This window comes from Stegostoma tigrinum, chromosome 5, assembly GCF_030684315.1.
Source record: "Stegostoma tigrinum isolate sSteTig4 chromosome 5, sSteTig4.hap1, whole genome shotgun sequence".
NCBI lineage: Eukaryota > Metazoa > Chordata > Chondrichthyes > Orectolobiformes > Stegostomatidae > Stegostoma > Stegostoma tigrinum.
The window spans coordinates 93,232,023-93,251,611 of NC_081358.1; the positions used below are offsets into that span (position 1 = coordinate 93,232,023).

Below are 19,589 nucleotides of genomic sequence, written 5' to 3' on the forward strand. Positions count from 1 at the left end.
CAAAGCAAAAATTAACTTGTCCTCCTTTCCAGCCAGATTACAGAAATAATTGGCACTGATGTATTTGAACTTGAGGAACATCAAGTTTGAATATTACTCCTGATGAACTGAGGTCCAGAAACTCAAACAACTCACACTGATCATTACCATCCCTTTGGAGAGGATATTATGCATGCATGGATTTTTGGATGTAGTTATCTCTGATAATGAGCCAAACTTCACTTACACATGTTCCAATTCCTCACGGCCTCGCCTGGACTTGTCCATGTTACAAGTTCCCTGAGGCTCCTTTAAGCTAACATTGAAGCCAAAAGAGGGTTTTATATCCCTCCAGAATAAACCTCCTGAGAAATAATGAAGATGTTCATTTACCCCTAGTCAACTGCTGGTCAACATCATGACAGAACAGTTTGCCTCATGCCAACTTTCAACAAGGCCAAGTGTCATGGTGTAGAACCATGAGCAAGAGTTACAGAAAAAGAAACACTATTGGGCCCCGAAACTTGCACCCTCAACCAGAGAGTTCAAGCCCATGACCTCCCACATGTGAAAGGGGAATGCAGGTGCAGCATAAGGACACTTTGATTGTGATTTCTCAAACAACTAAGGTCACACGTTGTCTGAATTCCCGAAGAAACAGGAATGCTTTCATTTCACTGAAAACAATGGCAATAGCAGAAACTATGGCAGCATAACACTAACCACAGACACAGGGGCTGAAAACTCTCAGCAAACAAATTTAGAAAGCAAGTGGTCATCCAACTAAGACCATTGCCTATGCACTAAACTCTCTGCCCTGAGAGATCCATTTATGATCATGAACATGGCGCCAGCTCGAACCATTATTAAAATGTTAACCTCAATATTGAACTAGAAACATGAATAAATCAAAAAGATTAAGTGGAACAATGCATAATGGTGGAAATTAGTAGCACAAGTAAAATTGAAACAGAGATAATAAAGAAAAAATTTTAAATAATTAAGGTTTCTCAGTAAGAACAGAAAAGTACCACATTATAATGCTGCTTTTTTTCACAAGTCCAATGTTTCATTTTGATATTCTTTGGCCTGCCATTAGGTGGTGCTGTAGCTCTGACAATTATTTTAAGAAATTCTGTCTGCAGAAAGATTGTCATAGTTGGAACAGCAGTTGGAAAGTGACAGTAACATAATGTACTTTTACTATTGCACAATATTTGTACTGGAATAACCTGATTGAAACACTGTGCGCAGTCCAAAATAAAATCAATTAGAGGAATACACAATTCTAAACCTTTTCATCTCCATTTATTCTCATATCCATTCACGACCGCCACTGTCACACTTGCTGCTTTCCCCTGGCCTACTGCAAAATTATATACAGGATACCATTTCCTGATTCCAAAAACAGGCAAAGCAGCTCTGAGTAAATGCATAACTTTAGCAAAATATAACTGCTGAAAAGCTATTTTTTGAACCATTTATGTATTACAGTTAGCATATTCAGCTATCTTTTAGCTATCTGAGTTTCTAGCTTTAGAACATGATAAAAAGAAAAGGGAGCAGTAACATATAAAAATACCCATATAAAATGAGAGAAGTAATTGATCTTAAGCTGTGGAAATTGAGTGCATTTTGCATTTCCACTCCATGGTCTTATGTGTAAGTGAGGAAATGATAATTGGTATGAATAATTGCTCAGTATATCTTAAGAGTCCCAGAGTTGGCTCACTGTGAGAGATTTATGTATTACAATCCTTGAGGCATTATATCACCTTTACTATGTTTCCAAGGACAAAACAGAAATATTTATGATATCAACAATTCAAAACAGATTTTGCAGAGCAATGGGAAAACCTCTGCCACATGAGCATGTAACCTACAACCTGACAGTTTCACATGGTTAATATGCATAGATATGTCACTGTGTTTGTTGTTTATCAGTCACCTTGTGATAAATGTGGTGACTGAAATCTTCCACTGTAATAGAGGGATGTTAAAGATTCCAGGCACTGTTATAGAACTGGCTTGTATGATCTACATACAAATACGTGCATTATGAGCGGGTCTAAGTCACTTGGTCTCTCAAGCTGGCTCTGCCGTTCAATAAAACGCGGACTGTTCAGATTACTCCACCCTCCCTCGATAGCTTTTCACCTCCTTGCTGATCAAGAATCTGTCTATTTCTGCCTTAAAAGTATTGCCTTTGAAAGAAGAGAGTTCTAAAAGAATCTCGACCCTCTGTGAGAAAACATTTCTCTTAATCTCAGAGTTAATTTTTTATTTTATTTTTAACCACTGATCCCTAGTTCTAGAAGCTCCTACAAGAGGAAACAATCTTTCCACGTGCTCTCTGTCAAGACCCTACAGGATCATATAGGTTTCAATCAAGTCATTATATGATTATATCTATATAATTACCACAACACATCTGTCTTACCAGTGTTTCCAACTGCAGTACCACATCAAGAAAATATACTATAAGCCCTATTCTCTGAGTTTAGGAAAATGGAACTGTGCATGTTGATGTGGAGGAAAAGATGGAAAACATGTAAAGTGAAACTGGAAATTTGTTAGATGCCAGTTAAAGAATTGCTCAGCGTGGTCCTTAAAGGTACTTTCTCCATGTGAATGGGAATGCCACAGACTGGTGAAATGGAGTGCAATGCTTGACATGGGAATGATGCCTGGGAGATCTGACTGTAGGAGGTGTGGTGAAAGAAGTTGGCCAATTCTGAGGATGAAGATGTTGAACCCTGAAAGCACAGACTCAAAGTGTCCAGGTGGAGGTAGGAGGAATAAATCCTCGCATTCACTCAACTCCACCATCCATAATAACAAGTGATGAAGGGGCACCTTACCAATGCTAAGATAAATTTAGCAAACTTAGGAATATAGAAAATAGAAGCACACGTAAACAATTCACATCTTTTAAGCTTGCGCCACCATTCACTATGATCATGACTGATCATCCAACTCAATAATCTGTTCCCATTTGTTCCCCTTATCCTCTAATCCCTTTAGCCCCAAATGCTCTCTCCATCTCCTTCTTGAAATCATAGAATGTGTTGACCTTGACTGCTTTCTGTGCCAGAGAATTCTGCAGAGTCACCACTCTCCTTGATAAAGAAATTTTTCCTCGTCTCAGTCCTAAATGGTTTACTCCATACCTTTAGATTATGACCTCAAGTTCTGGGCTCCCTCAGCATCAAGAGCATCCTTCCTAACCATTAGAACTTTATATGTTCCATGAGATCCCTTTCATTCTTCTGAACCCCAGTGAAAATGGTCCAAATTGATTTGACCCGTCCTTATACGTCAGTACCCCCATCCCACGAATCAGTCTGATAAACCTTTGCTGCACTTCATCTATTAGAAGACTATACTTCCTCAGATAAGGAGACCAAGCCTACACACAATATTCCAGATATGGTTTCATCAATGCTTTGTATTATTGCAGCAAGATATCCTTGCTCCTTTACTCAAAACCTCTCTCTATGAAGGGAAAAATACTATTTTCCTTCTGACCACCTGCTGTATTTGCATGTTTCCTTCTGTGACTGGTGTACAAGGATACCCAGGTCTCTCAAATTCCTTGCTCTTGATTTACAGTCATTCAAATAATTGCCTAGATAACAAAGTGTGGAGGGGGATGAACACAGCAGGCCAAGCAGCATCTCAGGAGCACAAAAGCTGACGTTTCCGGCCTAGACCCTTCATCAAAGAGGGGGATGGGTAGAGGGTTGTGGAATAAATAGGGAGAGAGGGGGAGGCGGACCGAAGATGGAGAGAAAACAAGATAGGTAGAGAGGAGAGTATAGGTGAGGAGGTAGGGAGGGGATAGGTCAGTCCAGGGAAGATGGACAGGTCAAGGCGGGGGAATGAGGTTAGTAGGTACGAAATGGAGGTGCAGCTTGAGGTGGGAGGAAGGGATGGGTGAGAGGAAGAACAGATTAGGAAAGCCGAGACAGGCTGGGCTGGTTTTGTGATTCAGTGGGGGGAGGGGAAAAACTGGGCTGGTTTTGGGATGCAGTGGGGGGAGGGGAAGAACTGGGCTGAATTTGGGATGCAGTGGGGGCAGGGGACGAGCTGGGCTGGTTTTGGGATGCAGTGGGGGGAGGGGAAGAACTGGGCTGGTTTTGGGATGCAGTGGGGGAAGGGGAGATTTTGAAGCTTGTGAAGTCCACGTTGATACCATTGGGCTGCAGGGTTCCCAAGCGGAATATGAATTGCTGTTCCTGCAACCTTCAGGTGGCATCATTGTGGCACTGCAGGAGGCCCATGATGGACATGTCATCTGAGGAATGGGAGGGGGAGTTGAAATGGTTCGCGACTGGGAGGTGCAGCTGTTTGTTGCGAACCAAGCGGAGGTGTTCTGCAAAGCGGACCCCGAGCCTCCGCTTGGTTTCCCCAATGTAGAGGAAGCCACACCGGGTACAATGGATACAGTATACCACATTGACAGATGTGCAGGTGAACATCTGTTTGATATGGAACGTCATCTTGGGGCCTGGGATGGGTTGAGGGAGGAGGTGTGGGGGTGAGTGTAGCACTTCCTGCGATTGCAGGGGAAGGTGCACAAATAATTGCTTTCCTGTTTTTACTCCCAAAGTGGATAACCTCATATTTACCACATTATACTTCATTTGCCACACATTTGCTCACTGACTCAGTATGTCTCAATTACACTGAATCATCCATGTATCTGCCTCGCAGCTCACCCACCCACCCAACAAGCAACTTTTGAGTATATGCACATTCTTCTTCAATACAAGGAATGTAATTTTTATTGTAAGCTCAGGGAGACCAGTTGCAAAAATCCCGTCCTGTATTGTCCCTTTCTTTGTTCAGCAGTATTCTACAATTACTCCATGGATCATGGCCAGTCAGGAAAACTGTTCCGTGTATGGAACTCTTTGCACATTACATACGAAAACAGTGCGGTAGCAGAGAACATCATGCAAACCAGTGGGGGATATAACCAAGAGATGAAGGCAAGTGGATAAGATGCAATCAGTGTTTTTAGTGATTAGCCATTTTCTGACATCATCACTGAAATTTTCTGCTTGTTGAAGAAATGTGGCCACAGCTACTGAGAAGGAGTCTATGGGAAATAATTCAGTTCTACTCAACCAGCGCAGTCTTATTAGAAGACATTTTTTCTCTTTGGAGCAGAATTTATGGGGGGCATGATGATAATGACTAATAATTAAATAATCCCTTTAAGAAAATCTGATCACTTACACAGTACTATTTGTGGGATCTTATTGTGCACAAATTAGAATAATAGAATCTATACAGTATGGAAACAGGCCCTTCAGCCCAACATTGATACCATTGGGTTGCAGGGTTCCCAGGTGGAATATGAGTTGCTGTTCTTGCAACCTTCGGGTGGCATCATTGTGGCACTGCAGGAGGCCCATGATGGACATGTCGTCTGAGGAATGGGAGGGGTAGTTAACATGGTTCGCGACTGGGAGGTGCAGTTATTTGTTGCGAACCGAGCGGAGGTGTTCTGCAAAGCGGTCCCCATGCCTCCGCTTGGTTTCCCCAATGTAGAGGAAGCCACACCAGGTACAATGGATACAGTATACCACATTGGCAGATGTGCAGGTGAACCTCTGCTTGATATGGAAGGTCATCTTGGGGCCTGGGATAGGGGTGAGGGAGGAGGTGTGGTGTCAAGTGTAGCACTTCCCTTGGTTGCAGGGGAAGGTGCCCGGCGTGGTGGGGTCGGAGGGGAGTGTGGAGCGGACCAGACAGTCACGGAGAGAGTGGTCTCTCCGGGAGGCAGACAAGGGGAGGGATGGAAAAATAGCTTGGGTGGTAGGGTCGCCCCTCCCAGTCGCAAACCATTTTAACTCCCCCTCCCATTCCTCAGACGACATGTCCATCATGGGCCTCCTGCAGTGCCACAATGATGCCACCCGAAGGTTGCAAGTACAGCAACTCGTATTCCGCTTGTGATCGCTGCAGCGCAATGGTATCAATGTGGACTTCACCAGCTTCAAAATCCCCCCTTCCCCCACTGCATCCCAAAACCAGCCCAGTTCTTCCCCTCCCTCCACTGCATCACAAAACCAGCCCAGCTCGTCCCCTCCCCCCACTGCATCCCAAAATCAGCCCGGCCTGTCTCACCTTCCCTAACCTGTTCTTCCTCTCACCCATCCCTTCCTCCCACCTCAAGCCGCACCTCCATTTCCTACCTACCACTTCATCCCACCTCCTTGACCTGTCCATCTTCCCTGGACTGACCTATCCCCTCCCTACCTCCTCACCTATACTCTCGTCTCTACCTATCTTCTTTTCTCTCCATCTTCGGTCCACCTCCCCCTCTCTCCCTATTTATTCCAGTTCCCTCTCCCCATCTCCCTCTCTGATGAAGGGTCTAGGCCCGAAACGTCAGCTTTTGTGCTCCTGAGATGCTGCTTGGCCTGCTGTGCTCATCCAGCTCCACACTTTGTTATCTTGGATTCTCCAGCATCTGCAGTTCCCATTATCAGTGACACTCCTGTGTTTGGTTTCAAAAGTAGTTCATTGGCTCTTGACATGCTTTGGTGAATTAGTGTTTGAAAGTCTTGAAATAAAAATGCAAATTCTTTCTTTCTTCTTGTGTGCTGACCCTCAGCGCAAACTCACCAACAGCCATCTCTCTCTGATGAGAGTGTAGGCCTATAACCCTGTCTAGTTCTGGTGACGACTATGACTAAGTCCTCAGTACTCTAGAATCTGCTGCATAGTCAATCTCACTTACTGACTGAAGTGCACAGCATGTGGTGACACTGCTGTTCAGCTTTGCTAGATTGCACCATCCTTAATCGTGGCCCAAACAATAGAAAGATTAGTTTAATATATGTATGGCATACGCTACAGCAATTCTGCTGGTAACAAGGACTTCATTGTATCATCTCACTGTGTTGATGTGGGCTCCAGTTGGCAATCATTAGTACAGAAAAGGGTCATTTTCATTCACCAAAAGCAGACTATTCATTTTGTGGAACGGTGTCCCAGAATATAGGAGGCATAGAAAATTCCCCTGACGCAGACTATTATACACTGTAATCAATACTAATCATTTTCTTGCTCAGGTAAATTTCAAGATTCCAATATTCAGCTCTTTGGCCAAGTGGACATCTTCTGCAGCACCCTAGAGATACAGAAAGTCTGGCTTGAATTGTAACTGCTCTTGCCTGCCTGAAAGGAAACTAGATGGTGTTGTGGAGATAGGAATGGGAAAAGTTAGGGAGGAGGCCAGCTCAAGAAGATGACATCACCTGTTCTGACAATGTTTCCTTCCCCTAACATTAACTTGCTCTTTTGAGCCAGACACTCACAGGAAGGAAGCTAAGTCCTACTTCAGAAAGCAAATCAGGACTAATGGTGCCAATTTGTACTCAATTTGCAATGTCAGTTGAATGATGTAAGGTAGAACATTGGCCAGAGGAGGCTCAGAAATAAGTTTAAAAGTCTTGTTTTGGAATCCCTTGTGGGTCAGGAAGGTGAGACCGCTCCACTGGGCTTCACACTGTTTGCATTTTAAACAGATCCTTCGCCCATGCAGAATAAAATTAGCAATTCCAGTCTTGCAGGTTCTTCAGCTGGTATAGGACACCACATTTCACCCTCTTTAGTGCAAATTGGCACCGATGCTGGATCCTTTCCAACTGGCAAGTTATGAAGACGTTAGTCTGCCCAAATTGGTATCTGTTTTATGTATCTCTGTGCAGTCAATCAGTCTATTCCCTTTGCTGGCAGAATCCATTGTTTCTGTTAAAGAAATAAATAGACTAAGCATGAACTGTTGTTTTGAAAATGAATGACAATTGTTAACAAAACTAAAAATGATGTTGGTAACCAGTTCAATATCTTTTTTATCAGGATCATTTATGAGGGCAGTATTGGAGAATGCATTATACTCCAGTAGTTTTCTTGTTCATTGTCACGATTAGTAAGATTCCAATGTAAGTCATTTTGCTAAACCTGATGCCAAACTTTCCCTTTTCTGATTTTTCAAGCTAAGGCAATCTTTTACTAGAACAAGTGCTCTGGGCCACTGTTGCATATTACCTTGTTGTCTAGAACAATAAAAAGCTGGGCCACTGCAATTAGAGAGGCATATTTGATTTACACAAATTATATGAAAACTAGAATTGTAATCTGGTTTACATTATATTATGCACTTTAGCACATTTCTACGGTTCCAGGTAGATATTACAATAACCAATAAAAACACCATCTTCACTACTAGAACAATATATTGCATATGTGAGAAAACCGAAATAAAAGCAGAGATTGTTGGAAATACTCAGCAGCATGATAGCACCTGTGCTGGGAGAAACAGGGTGAACATTTCAGAACTTCCATCAGAATAGATCACAAAAATACTACATTTATTGTTATAGTCTTAAATCATAAATACAACATCCTGTGCATTTTCACTATTAGCTGCTGGGCCTCTAATCTCTGGAATTCATTTAAACTCTCCTCACTAAAAATGCTCCTTAAAAAATGACCTCTTTCACCAAATTTTGGTCATCTGTCCTGTGATCCCCTTATGTGGCTTAGCGTCAAACTTTGATACACATTGTTCCTGTGAACCCACTTGAAATGTTGTACTACCTTAACATGCTACTTTTTTTTAACAAAATACTCAGCCGTAAAATGTGACCATAGTTGGCTGGCCCAGCAATTATTGCTTACTCACATTTGTCCTTGAGAAAGTGGTAGTGAACTGGCTTCTTAAACCGCTACTGTCCATTTGCCGAAGGTTGAGTCACAGTTCTGTTGGGCAGAGAATTTCAAGATTTTGACCCAGCAACACTTAAGGAACAGCAAGTCAGACTGAGAGTGCATTGGTGAGAAACCAGCAGATGATGTTTCTATGTATTTGCTGCCCTTATCCTTTGAGGTGGTAGTGATCATGGGAAGGAACTGTCTTTAGAGCCTTGGTGAATTTCTGCAGTGGACCATCTAGATAGATACACACTGCTGACACTACTGATGTGGTGCCAATCAAGGAGGCTGCTTCATCCTGGGTAATGTTAAGTTTCTTGAACATTGTTGGAGCTGCACTCAACAGGGCACCTAGGGAGTAGTCCACCACATTTCTGACTTGTGCCTTGTAGGTTGTAGCCAAGCTCTAGAGAGTTAGCAGGTAAGTTTCTCAAAGGAGTCATAGTTTCTGACTTGCTCTTGTAGTCACAGTATTTATATGGCTAGTCCAATTCAGTTTTTTTTTCATTGGTAAGCCTCAGAATTTTGAAAGTAGGGATTCAGTGATGGAAATACCATTACTTGGTACTTCTGTCATGCAAATATATTTTCCTCTCATCAGCTCAAACGTGGGTATGTGTCAGGTCTTGCCTCATTTGGAGGTGGATTGCTTTGGTGTGTGAGTTGTGAATGGTGCTAAAAATTGTACAATCATCAGCAAAAATCCTCACTCTGACTTTATGATAAAGGGGAGGTTGTTGCTAAAGCATCTGAAGGTGATTGTGTCTGGGATGTTCTATTGAAGATCTCTTGCAGAAATGTCCTGGAGCTGAGATGACCAACTGCCGACAATCACAACCATCTTCCTATGTGCCAGGCATGATTCTAAACAGCTGAGAGTTTTCCCCTGATTCCCATTGTCTCCAGTTTTGCTAGAGCTCCTTAATGTCACACTTGATATCCAGGTCTGCCACTCTCATTTCATCTCTGAAATTCAGTTTGTTTATCCATGTTTGAACCAAGGCTGTAATGAGGTCAGGAACTGAGCAGTTCAGGTGGAACTTAAACTGTTAGTTGGTGAGCAGGGATAATGGGAACTGCAGATGCTGGAGATTCCAAGATAATAAAATGTGAGGCTGGATGAACACAGCAGGCCAAGCAGCATCTCACCAAGATAATAAAATGTGAGGCTGGATGAACACAGCAGGCCAAGCAGCATCTCTGCTGAGCAGGTTTTTGTTAAGCAAATGCTGGTTGATAGCACTATTGTTGACAGCTTCCATCACTTTACAGATGGACGAGAGTAGACTGATAGGTCATAACTGGATGGAGTGAATTTGTCCCGCTTTTCATTTACAGGATATACCTGGGCAATTTTACATATTGATCATTAGATGCCAGTAATGCAGCTGTACTGGAACTGCTTGGCCAGGGGCATGGAGGTTCTGGAGCACAATTCTGGTTGTCAGGGCCAAAAGCCTTTGCAGTATCCAGTACCTCCAGACAGTTCCTGTCATTAGGTAGAATGAAGCAAACTACCTGATAACTAGAATCAATACTGGGGAGGTTGAGGTGAATCATCAACCGGGCATTTCATGCTGAAGATTATATGAATGCTTCAGCCTTATTTTTCTGCACTGAAATACTGTTGAATTTAAATTCAGTTCTGGGTGACAGAAAAATAACAGTATTTGTAGTAGAAAAGCAACTTTACCCAACGTGAAACTCTAAAAATAAACGTTCATGCAGTCCACACGCTAATTGTTGCAAATATCAGGCCAAATATGTAACTATTTTGCGACATTAAGTTTATTTTTTGACGCACGTCCTTTGAAAATATTTCAAAAGCTGTACGAACATGAAGTACGGTCTTTCAAGAAATCTAAATGCCGGTCTGTGCCTGATCTGTTTAAAAGATAGGCAAAAGGTAAATTTTGTTTCCACTTTTCTACTAGGAGCAGCTGTTTATTCGTATTTGTTCATTCATATAATTTGTCGAAAGAAGTACCCCGTCAGTCTTAGCGCAGTTAAACGGCCAGATTCACAAAACTAATTTAAAAAGAAATCCACTGGTTTCTGCAGACAATGAATCTTCACTTGAACAAGAGGGTCCACTGAGAAAGAAAACATAGTGCTCACGAGGCTGTTTAATGAACCAAAAAAGATTGACTAACATTTTAGCTTTACTAAGACACAAAGGTGAGAAACTTCAGTAAACAACTTTTCGCTGGTTACTCCTCCTGAATAAACCCCACCTCAAACCTCCCAGCCCTCCGTTTTAAACCGAAACACAAAGAACAACGGATGCTGGAACAGAAGGAGAAATTGCTGGAGAAACTCCGCAGGTCTGGGCAGTATCCGTGGGAAGGAGGCAGAGTTAACACTGAAGAATTCTGAGGACGAGTTACCGGACTCGAAACGTTAACTCTGCGTTCTCCCCACAGATTCTGCTGGACCTACTAAGTTTCTTCAGCAATTTCTACTCTGAAACAGATAATTTATGTCACCCCACCAAACCAAACCAACTCAGCACCCATCTTGTGCAATGGACTAGACTAACACAGCGGAAAGCTGCTTTTCACCTCCATGATCCGCTATCTGGGCGGCGCTGCAATGCTTTATCGCCATTGGCCATGTCAAGCAAAACCAAGCGGGCCCCTTTCAGACGAGCTGCGCACGCGTCTGCTCCACTCTATGAGTGATTTCTTTTCCCCTCAGTTCAATCGAGCTGCCGAGGCTCATAGGAGGTTGCTGCAGGAGCTTTAGGTAAGAGGCGCTACAATCTCCGCAGAAGAGAGCGTTTTTTTGGGGGGTGGGTGTCTGCATGCAATTGTATTGACTGTGTTCCTTGAAATACATACTCATGGTTTGCATCGCATTAGGCAGGGAGAATTTGAGGAGAAGCGTGCGAGGATAAAGTCCGCGGAGGAACATTCAGCCGGAGCAGTAGGAGAAGGAGAAGGTTTCTTTGCCGGGAGAGTTTGTGGAGCCGCGAGGCTGCAGGCTCGGCCGGGACAAGCCGGGTTTCGCCGATAGAACGCGGCGTGATCCCCGGGACGTTCGAGAGGCTCGGCGCGAGCGCCCGGTGCTGTGAGCCATCGCCCAGCGGCGATAGGATGGAGGTCGCCTGGCTCCTGACCCTCACACTCTGCACTCTGGCAAACGGAGAGCTGGTAAGTGCTAACACCGTCTTCGGATTACCCCTGTGCTCCGTGCTGACGGTGGTGGGGTCTCCCTGATGAGCAGGATCGCTCCGGATCGGCGGATACTCTGTGTGAGAGAGAGAGAGAGAGAGAGAAGTGCGTACCTTAACTCGCCGGTGCTACCACACATTTTGTAACTTGTTTGAAGACTCTACCGTTTTACCGCCGCTCATATGTGTCTAATCTTTACTGAGAGAAACGGGCTTCAAAGTTCCGATTTTCGGGGTTGGGGGGGTGTGTAAGAGATAACAAACATCTAGCGTGAAAAGAAATGATACGTGGGATTGAATATAAACCAAGCCATGTACATTCTGTGTCTGGATTGTGCTTCGGTTCCCACTTTAATCTCATTACAGTCAGAATTTTTGACCCCCCTTCCCAGCCTCCAATTTGTTTTTCGCTTGTGGTCCGATTGGGTGAATTCGAACCAAATAAAGCGATCGATATAGTTCGCTATGGCGAGTCTTTTTTAAAACACAACGCTATACACGTGAGGGAACGTTACATCCTTTAATCCCTGCTAGAATGGGAGGGTAGAAGTAGTTTCGCCTGAGGCTCTGGAAAGCAGATTGCAGTAAATTAATTCCCCCTTGTCGTTGACTGAAAGGGATCAAGGCACAAGCTAACCTGTTAAGAGGAGCGAAGCGTATAATCTCCGGAAGTAGAGAGCTGTGAAAGGAAAAAGGACAACTTGGGCACAAAGTTCCTGTGCGTGTGAAAGTGCAGGTGGGCTCTGGTGTTGGAATTGCTGTGCGAAGCCTTTAGATGGCGTCTGAGATTTCTTAGCGCCTACTTTTTATTTGAAGTACAGGACTATCGGAATGTACAACACAAACTTGCTGCAACCAAGTTGTTGCGTCAATAATTTTCTGCATCATGTAGGATATTGTTCAGTTATGCGTTAGGCTCTCTCTGCATGATTAATCGCTGTTTTGAACAGAGGAAAATTAACATGGCAGGAATTGACTAAGAATATAACGATCAAACGAAATGTGTACACAGTTCAAATTTGAAATTTAAGCTGATATCATTTCTGTTCTGCATTGAGTATCGTCTGCACTAAGAAAAAACATAATATCTGACACAGATGCTCTCGCAATGAGAACCGTTTTTGAGCATGAGTAAGAATTTAACTATGCATAGCTCATCGAAGACTAGACCTGTCTTAGTGTGAATATTTGTCAGCCGCTGTGGCGGCTTCTAAATATAATTTGTGCAGCAAGCTAGTCCAGTAACTGCACAATACGAAAGACACTGAGTAACCCGTTAGTCCTTTTATTATACATTATTTCAATTTTCTCCACTTCATGAAATTGATTTCCGTGGATCTTTTATCTCTGGGCACTGTGCTGAGCTATTGTAGCATTATTATCCGTTCAATTTTATATAACTTACGAGAGAGCATATTATGAACTACTTTGAAAGTATTTCATTAAAAACTGAAGTCACTTGAGCAAGAGTGGGCCATCTAGCCTCTTCAGCCTATTCCCTGTGATGAATACATTGCTGTGCCCGGTAATTTTTTTCTTTTTGAAAACTGAATTTCTAAAACATGGCTTGTAACAAAATTCCTGTTTTTTTTTGAAAAAAGATCTTTCCAAAAGATTCTAGAAAACAACAGTGCAGCTCCGGTCTAACCCACCTTTGCAAACCTTCTTTGAATAAGTACCACCACATGGTAATTTTCACTGAGAAATTGCACAAGAATTTCCAATTAAAATTTCTCTACTTGCTGGAAAAATTACTCGCACATTTTGTCGTTTTGTAAGATGAATATTCTTAACAAATACAAAAGTTTAATAATAGCTTTAAACTTTTCTTCAAATGAAGAAAATGTATTTATGTTCTGACTGATAGATATATTTTCCACTGGAACTTTGCAGTAAAATTTTAATATAAAACAGAAATAAATTCTAAATTAAGTTCTAGTAAATGTGAACGATCACTAGAAATTGATCAAGTTACAAATCGGACTGAACCTGTCTTGAGTACTGTTGGCATTCTAGCTGACATAAAATGCAGCAATGTTATAGTAAAGTTTTGACAAATATTAATAAAATTTCTTATACAGACCAAATTTTCTGTATCATTCCTTGTTTGCATTACAAATGTCCTTAGAATATCCCCTGTTTGTATAAGTGGAAGATCTTGAACCAGATTATAGTAGTCTGACATCTTGAGCAATTAGCTCTGAAATGAGAGAGAATGAATGATGAATCTTTGGAATTTTTGGCCCTGAGAGCCAAATATGGTCGAGACTTGAGGTTTGATAGATTTCTACATATTTAAAAACATTAATAGATACAGATATAGAGCAGGAAAATAGTTTTGAAGTAGATGATCTGCTAATACCTTACCGAGGGCTGAATGGCCTACTTATCCTCTTATTTTTGATGGTCTATACTTTAACGGAGTATTTCAAGCTTACAGCTGATGTGGACGTTGTGACTTGATAATGCTGGAATGTATCACCTGGAGTCAAAATGCAAAAGTAGTAAACCTGTGAAGTCTGCCAGTGCAAAAAGCCAAACAACTGGTCTTCAGCCTCTGCACTTGGAACTATGGAACTGCCATTGAATGTGATGTGGTGCATGTTCATGTGGATTAGGAAAGCAGTACCAGTTGTCGTGTGCATCTTTGCGTTGCTCGTGCCATTTGGTAGAAACTCTTCATGATTGCTGTTTCATAATGAAATTCCAAATTTGTTCTTGCCGGTTTTCTGACCAGCTAGGGACTATTGGTAAGTGAGCTCCTTGGGCATATAGGTGTCTCAAAGTGGCATAACCCAGCAGGGACAGTTGAAGTCAAGGCAGTCCTTTGAGTCCAACTCAGTAATCGTGAACTGAGTAGATCCCCTGCAGCCACGATCAAGCGGTTTGATTTGCTGATGGAACTCAGGAGCAGAATATTTCCTACTTGGATGTCCCGAAGATGGCGTCAGGACAAATAGGATAAATTAAATTAATGATAAATTAAGCATTTTAATTCATCAATTGAGCAGTAACCAATCCGGAAGACTCAACTTATTGATCTGTCTTGACTTTACAGATTACGTGGGGGAAGTCTCTTGGGAGACTTTTAGCTAATTAAACTTTATGATGGTTATAGATTTCCCAAGACTTGATTTTAGAAAGTTTTTCAAATATGGTGTTAGTTTGTATGTCTGTGAAATGCCTACAGTAAATTCAAGATTTTTGAGGGAATCTTGAGTAAGATAATTATCTGCATCTTTTGGGTTGGTGGCGAAAAGTGAAACTCCCAAGTAGGCTGAAGGCAGATAAAGGTGAACTAATCAAGTAGATTCTCAAAAGATCCATTGAGGTGTTTCTTGAATTTGCCGAAGGGAAAGTAATCAAGGATCTTGCATTTTAAAAGAAGTTGAGTCTGTGCATTCTTGCTTGTTTGGAATATGCGCATTTCAAATGTAATTTAGAAATAAATCTTTTCTTCCCCTTTTTGTCCCTTTTTTTTTGTTTTGACCCTCGCCTGCGCCTACCTGTCCACACTTTTTAATTGACAAAGTAACCGAAGGGGGGTGAAAATCCACAATGAAATGGGGTGGGGGGGGGAATAAGACTTGCATTTATACAGCCCTTTATCAAGACTGTTATATGACTTGTAGAGTTTTACATAAGACTATATAGAGGAGAATTTTGCTGTTCATCTCACCAGTTCTGCTGTACCATTCACTATGATCGTGGCTGATGTGACAACATTCAACATTAGTTTCCTGCCTTCCTGAGTGTAGTAAAGCAAATGGAACATTGGCCCTTAATTTTTCTAAAACATATCTCAGCTGTGGATATACCTGATACCCAACCTCTCAGCACTCTGTGGTAAAGTATTCCATAGATTTACTACCCTCTGTCATGAAGGTCTGACCCTTTATTCTGAGATTATGCCTTCTGGTCCTAGACACTCTTACGAGGAAAAACAACTTTGTGTCATCTGCCCTGTCAAGCCCTTTTAAGAGTCTTGTATGTTTCAAAAAGTTTGACTCGATTGGCCAGCTGGAAACGTCCTATGATTTTTTTTTTTTAAAAATGGCACAAATAACTCTAGCTTTAGTGGCCTGCATTTGTTCTATGTCACGCCTGGAATGGTGTGCTCAAAACTAAAGGCTCTGACAGTGGTAATGCCCCTACCACTGAGCCATGAGGCACCAGTTCTAGTCTATCCTGCTGCTACAAAAGTGTGTAATTAACTTTTCTGAACAGGTTGATTGGTTTTCAGAGTAGAATTTTCCCCATTTATAATGTTTCAGGCTACAACATAGCCAATGCTCTGTAAGCATTCAACAATATCGTTGATTTGTTCCATATAGTTGGACACAAGGGTTCTAATTTAGGAACTTTCTATTTACTCTAACTACAGCCTCGCCTTTGCTTCTAATATATGTTCCAGACTTAATATTCATCCCTAATTCCTCAGTTAACAGTCAGCCACATTGGTGGGCTCTGGAGTCATTAGACTGGTTATGGACAGCTGATTTCCCTCCCTGAAAGACGTTAGTGAAACAAATGGAATGTTAAGACCATTGGGCCAGCTTTTAGTTCCAGATTTTTATTGAATCCAGATCCCACATTCGTAGTGGTGGGATTTAAACTCCTATTCTAGAACACTAGTTCTGAGAAAACTGGACCAGTGGTATTATGACTCCACTGTAACTTCCCCGAGATGTCTTCAAGTTTAAGTATCCCTTATTTAAGATTTGTCCTTTAAACTGTCAAAAGAAATTGATTTCTGTAATCAATTACAGTTTACTGAACCAATTTAGCTCTAACTCTCAAAGCTAGACAATCTCTCTGGCCTGACCTTATTTCAAGTATTGCGGACATTGTGCTTCCACCAAAAAACAGAGGCCATCCGTGTTTTTGTCTCTTCAGTAATTTTCAGGCTCTTAACTTTGTTAAATGTGAATATCTTCAGTCAAGATTACCATAACCTTTTAAGTGTAGTAAACTACAAGCTTGAGTTGCATTTAGATCAGGTGTTTAAATTAGTCTTTGCCCAATTCTCTACAGTCACCTTTCAGTTTTAGAATAAAAAGAAGCAAACCATTTACCTAAATGAAATGTCTGCGATGGGTGAAACTGAACCACTTGTGGATGTGGGCAATATGAAAGGAAGAATTTTCTATAATACCATAACAGTATATACTTTAAAGCAAATAATCCAATGTCTCTGTGATATGAAATGACAACCACTGCACTGTTGAAGACTTGTTTTCGGAGATAAATTTACATGCAATTACATTAATTTTCCAGTGCTGCGTTTTAAAAATTAACTTTTCTTTTGTGCATTTTATTTTAGGATTTTACATTTTGATATCCTTGCTGCAATATGCAGCATCTTTCAGCAATGTGAAATAACAATATTTGGCTGTGATTAACTTTTAACTTTTTACAACAGCTAGGTAGTGTGTGTGTTGAAACTAATTTCATTGGTTCGTATTGCCAGCTGAACTGAATTTTAAATTTAAATGCTAGTCAGCATAAGTACAAATATAACAAAGGAAGACAGAGATGAAGGCAGCATTTTTTTTGATATATGCAAAACTGCACTTATCATCCATGCGGTGTCATTCTGAGAAAACGCTGGTGGGTTTTTCTCCTTTACACTGTTGCAGTCCTGTCCTGGAGATGTTTTCATTAAAATGTTGGAAATTCCAGAATGTTGACCCAGCAACCAATAGAATGGCAATAGATGTCAGAAATTCTGAATGTTGAGGTGATGATGTTCCTTTTGATGTTGATATCCCTGCTCTTCTTGGTGATAGTGGTAGTTGAGCAGTGCTGGCAAGAATCTCTTAATGAGTTGCTGAAATATATATGTGTGAATTGTACACTGCACCCTGGTAAATCAGAGGAGTGGATTAAGATTGTTAATTCCATTAACAAACCAATCTGGATAGAACTGAACACTTGTCATCCCCTTCTTCCAAACTTGTGACTAAGAGGTGATGTTAAGAGCTTGCTTGTAGGGAGGACACCTGCAGTGCTTATATGGGATTCAACGACTGTCCAACCACAACAAAAATATCCTTTCTACAACTGACTCTTGGCCAGCATTTTTTTTTGTTAACTGTTGCTAACTTGAGTGAACAACTAATTTCTGTCCAGCATTTATGTCTGTTGATGAATTATTAATTCGCATGTATATCTAACTTTTATTTGCGGGCATGTATGAAGTATTGAACCTTGGAAGTCAGTTTTCTTCTTTGCTCTGAGTATTCCCCAAATAACAATAAGTATTTCCAGAAATAGTCAGGCATAGCAGATTTTCATTTTAAACATGAGCTTCCTATTTTAATTGAGAACCCTCTGGGAAGATACCAGAAGCAATTAAAATGCTTACTCTTGGAGGCGAGGCCACAAAAGTGTCAACTTTGATATTCTTCCTATCATTAGCAACTTAAAGGTTGGAGCGTGCTCATGTGGGATCGGGTGGGGGTTCAGTTATTTTCTACTTTGCTTTTCATTTTCCATCTTGTAAAAGTACATTGGACTTGCCAGAATAGGATATCTGTCCTTATGTTCAGTCTGGATATCTGCCCTTATTATGGACTTACCAAAGACTCTCATTAACTTATATAAATATGACTAATTGAACAGTGATTTTGCTATTCAAAATACGTAGGTTGTGTGTCTTCAATTAAATCATGTCTCCATTTAATGTCTAAGGGCGATCAGATGACTAGTAAGAGTTGAGATAGAAAAGATCTGAATCTAATTTAGTTGGTTACAAAATATGAGACAACCTTATTACTTTTTTGTGGAAGATATATTTATGAAGAAAAACTGGAGCTCTTTGATTATCTATTAAGCAGTAAGATTATGAAGATTCATTTGAATCCCCCCCCATTATGCTATGTTTGAAGTAGTAAAATTACCATGGGATAAATACTATTCTGAGATCTAACTACGTAGTTGATTGGTATTTTTTACATTTTCACTTTGGTTTACAAGTGGCTTGTTTCAGCAAACTATAATCCCAATGTATTGAGCTGGTTCAGTTGCCCCATTCGCTTTAAAAATGCCGCTGCACTTGAGAATTCAGAAAAATGTACATGGATCATTCCAAGTGAGTAAGGGTACCATTTTGGGCAGTTCTGTTCACCAATTGGGACTTATTCCAAAGAGAACTTTTTGAACTTCTGGTGTGGGCATAATAGTTTATACCTTACAAAACTGAATATCTTCACTCCATTCCTGTCTATATTACATTTGGGAATTTGCCCTTCCATGTATGTCAGAGATGAAATGCATGTTCATCTGTTCCTTTACTTGTTCCTTTCTTGATAGATGTTCATATTTAGTCAATGGCATTTCTGAACGTCTTGATTTTTGCTTGTAATGGTGCTTTTAAAGAGCAAGTTCTCTTATCTTCAATTTTGGGTTGTATTTAATTTGTCACTATATTTTGTTTTCTCTGAAAATATTTTCAAATCAACCTGTATACAGTTGTTATTGCAGACCTTTGGAGCAGGTAGCACTTGAACCCGCACCACCTTGCTCAGATAGAGACGCGACCACTGCACTACAATAGCCTCTTTCTCAGTCAGATGTTATCAGATACAACCACTACCAGGTGCTGCCACTAACCCTTCCTTTACAGAATTTAAGGGCCCTTTGGTTAGCTGTGGTAGAGGCTGATACATTCTTGAGCCTGAACAAGAATAGGCACTTGTCTTAA

At 41.2% G+C, this 19,589-nt stretch overlaps 1 protein-coding gene across 1 annotated transcript in view; it reads left to right on the plus strand.

Moving 5' to 3' along the window:
* The first annotated feature begins 11,327 nt into the window (after window positions 1-11,327).
* sdc2 (syndecan 2) overlaps window positions 11,328-19,589 on the plus strand; it is an 87,980-nt gene continuing 79,718 nt past the window's right edge. The window contains exons 1-2 of the mRNA XM_048530135.1: window positions 11,328-11,457; window positions 11,574-11,864. Of these exons, the coding sequence (XP_048386092.1) occupies window positions 11,808-11,864 (57 nt within the window). The 5' untranslated portion in view covers window positions 11,328-11,457; window positions 11,574-11,807. The remainder of the gene's footprint in view (window positions 11,458-11,573; window positions 11,865-19,589) is intronic.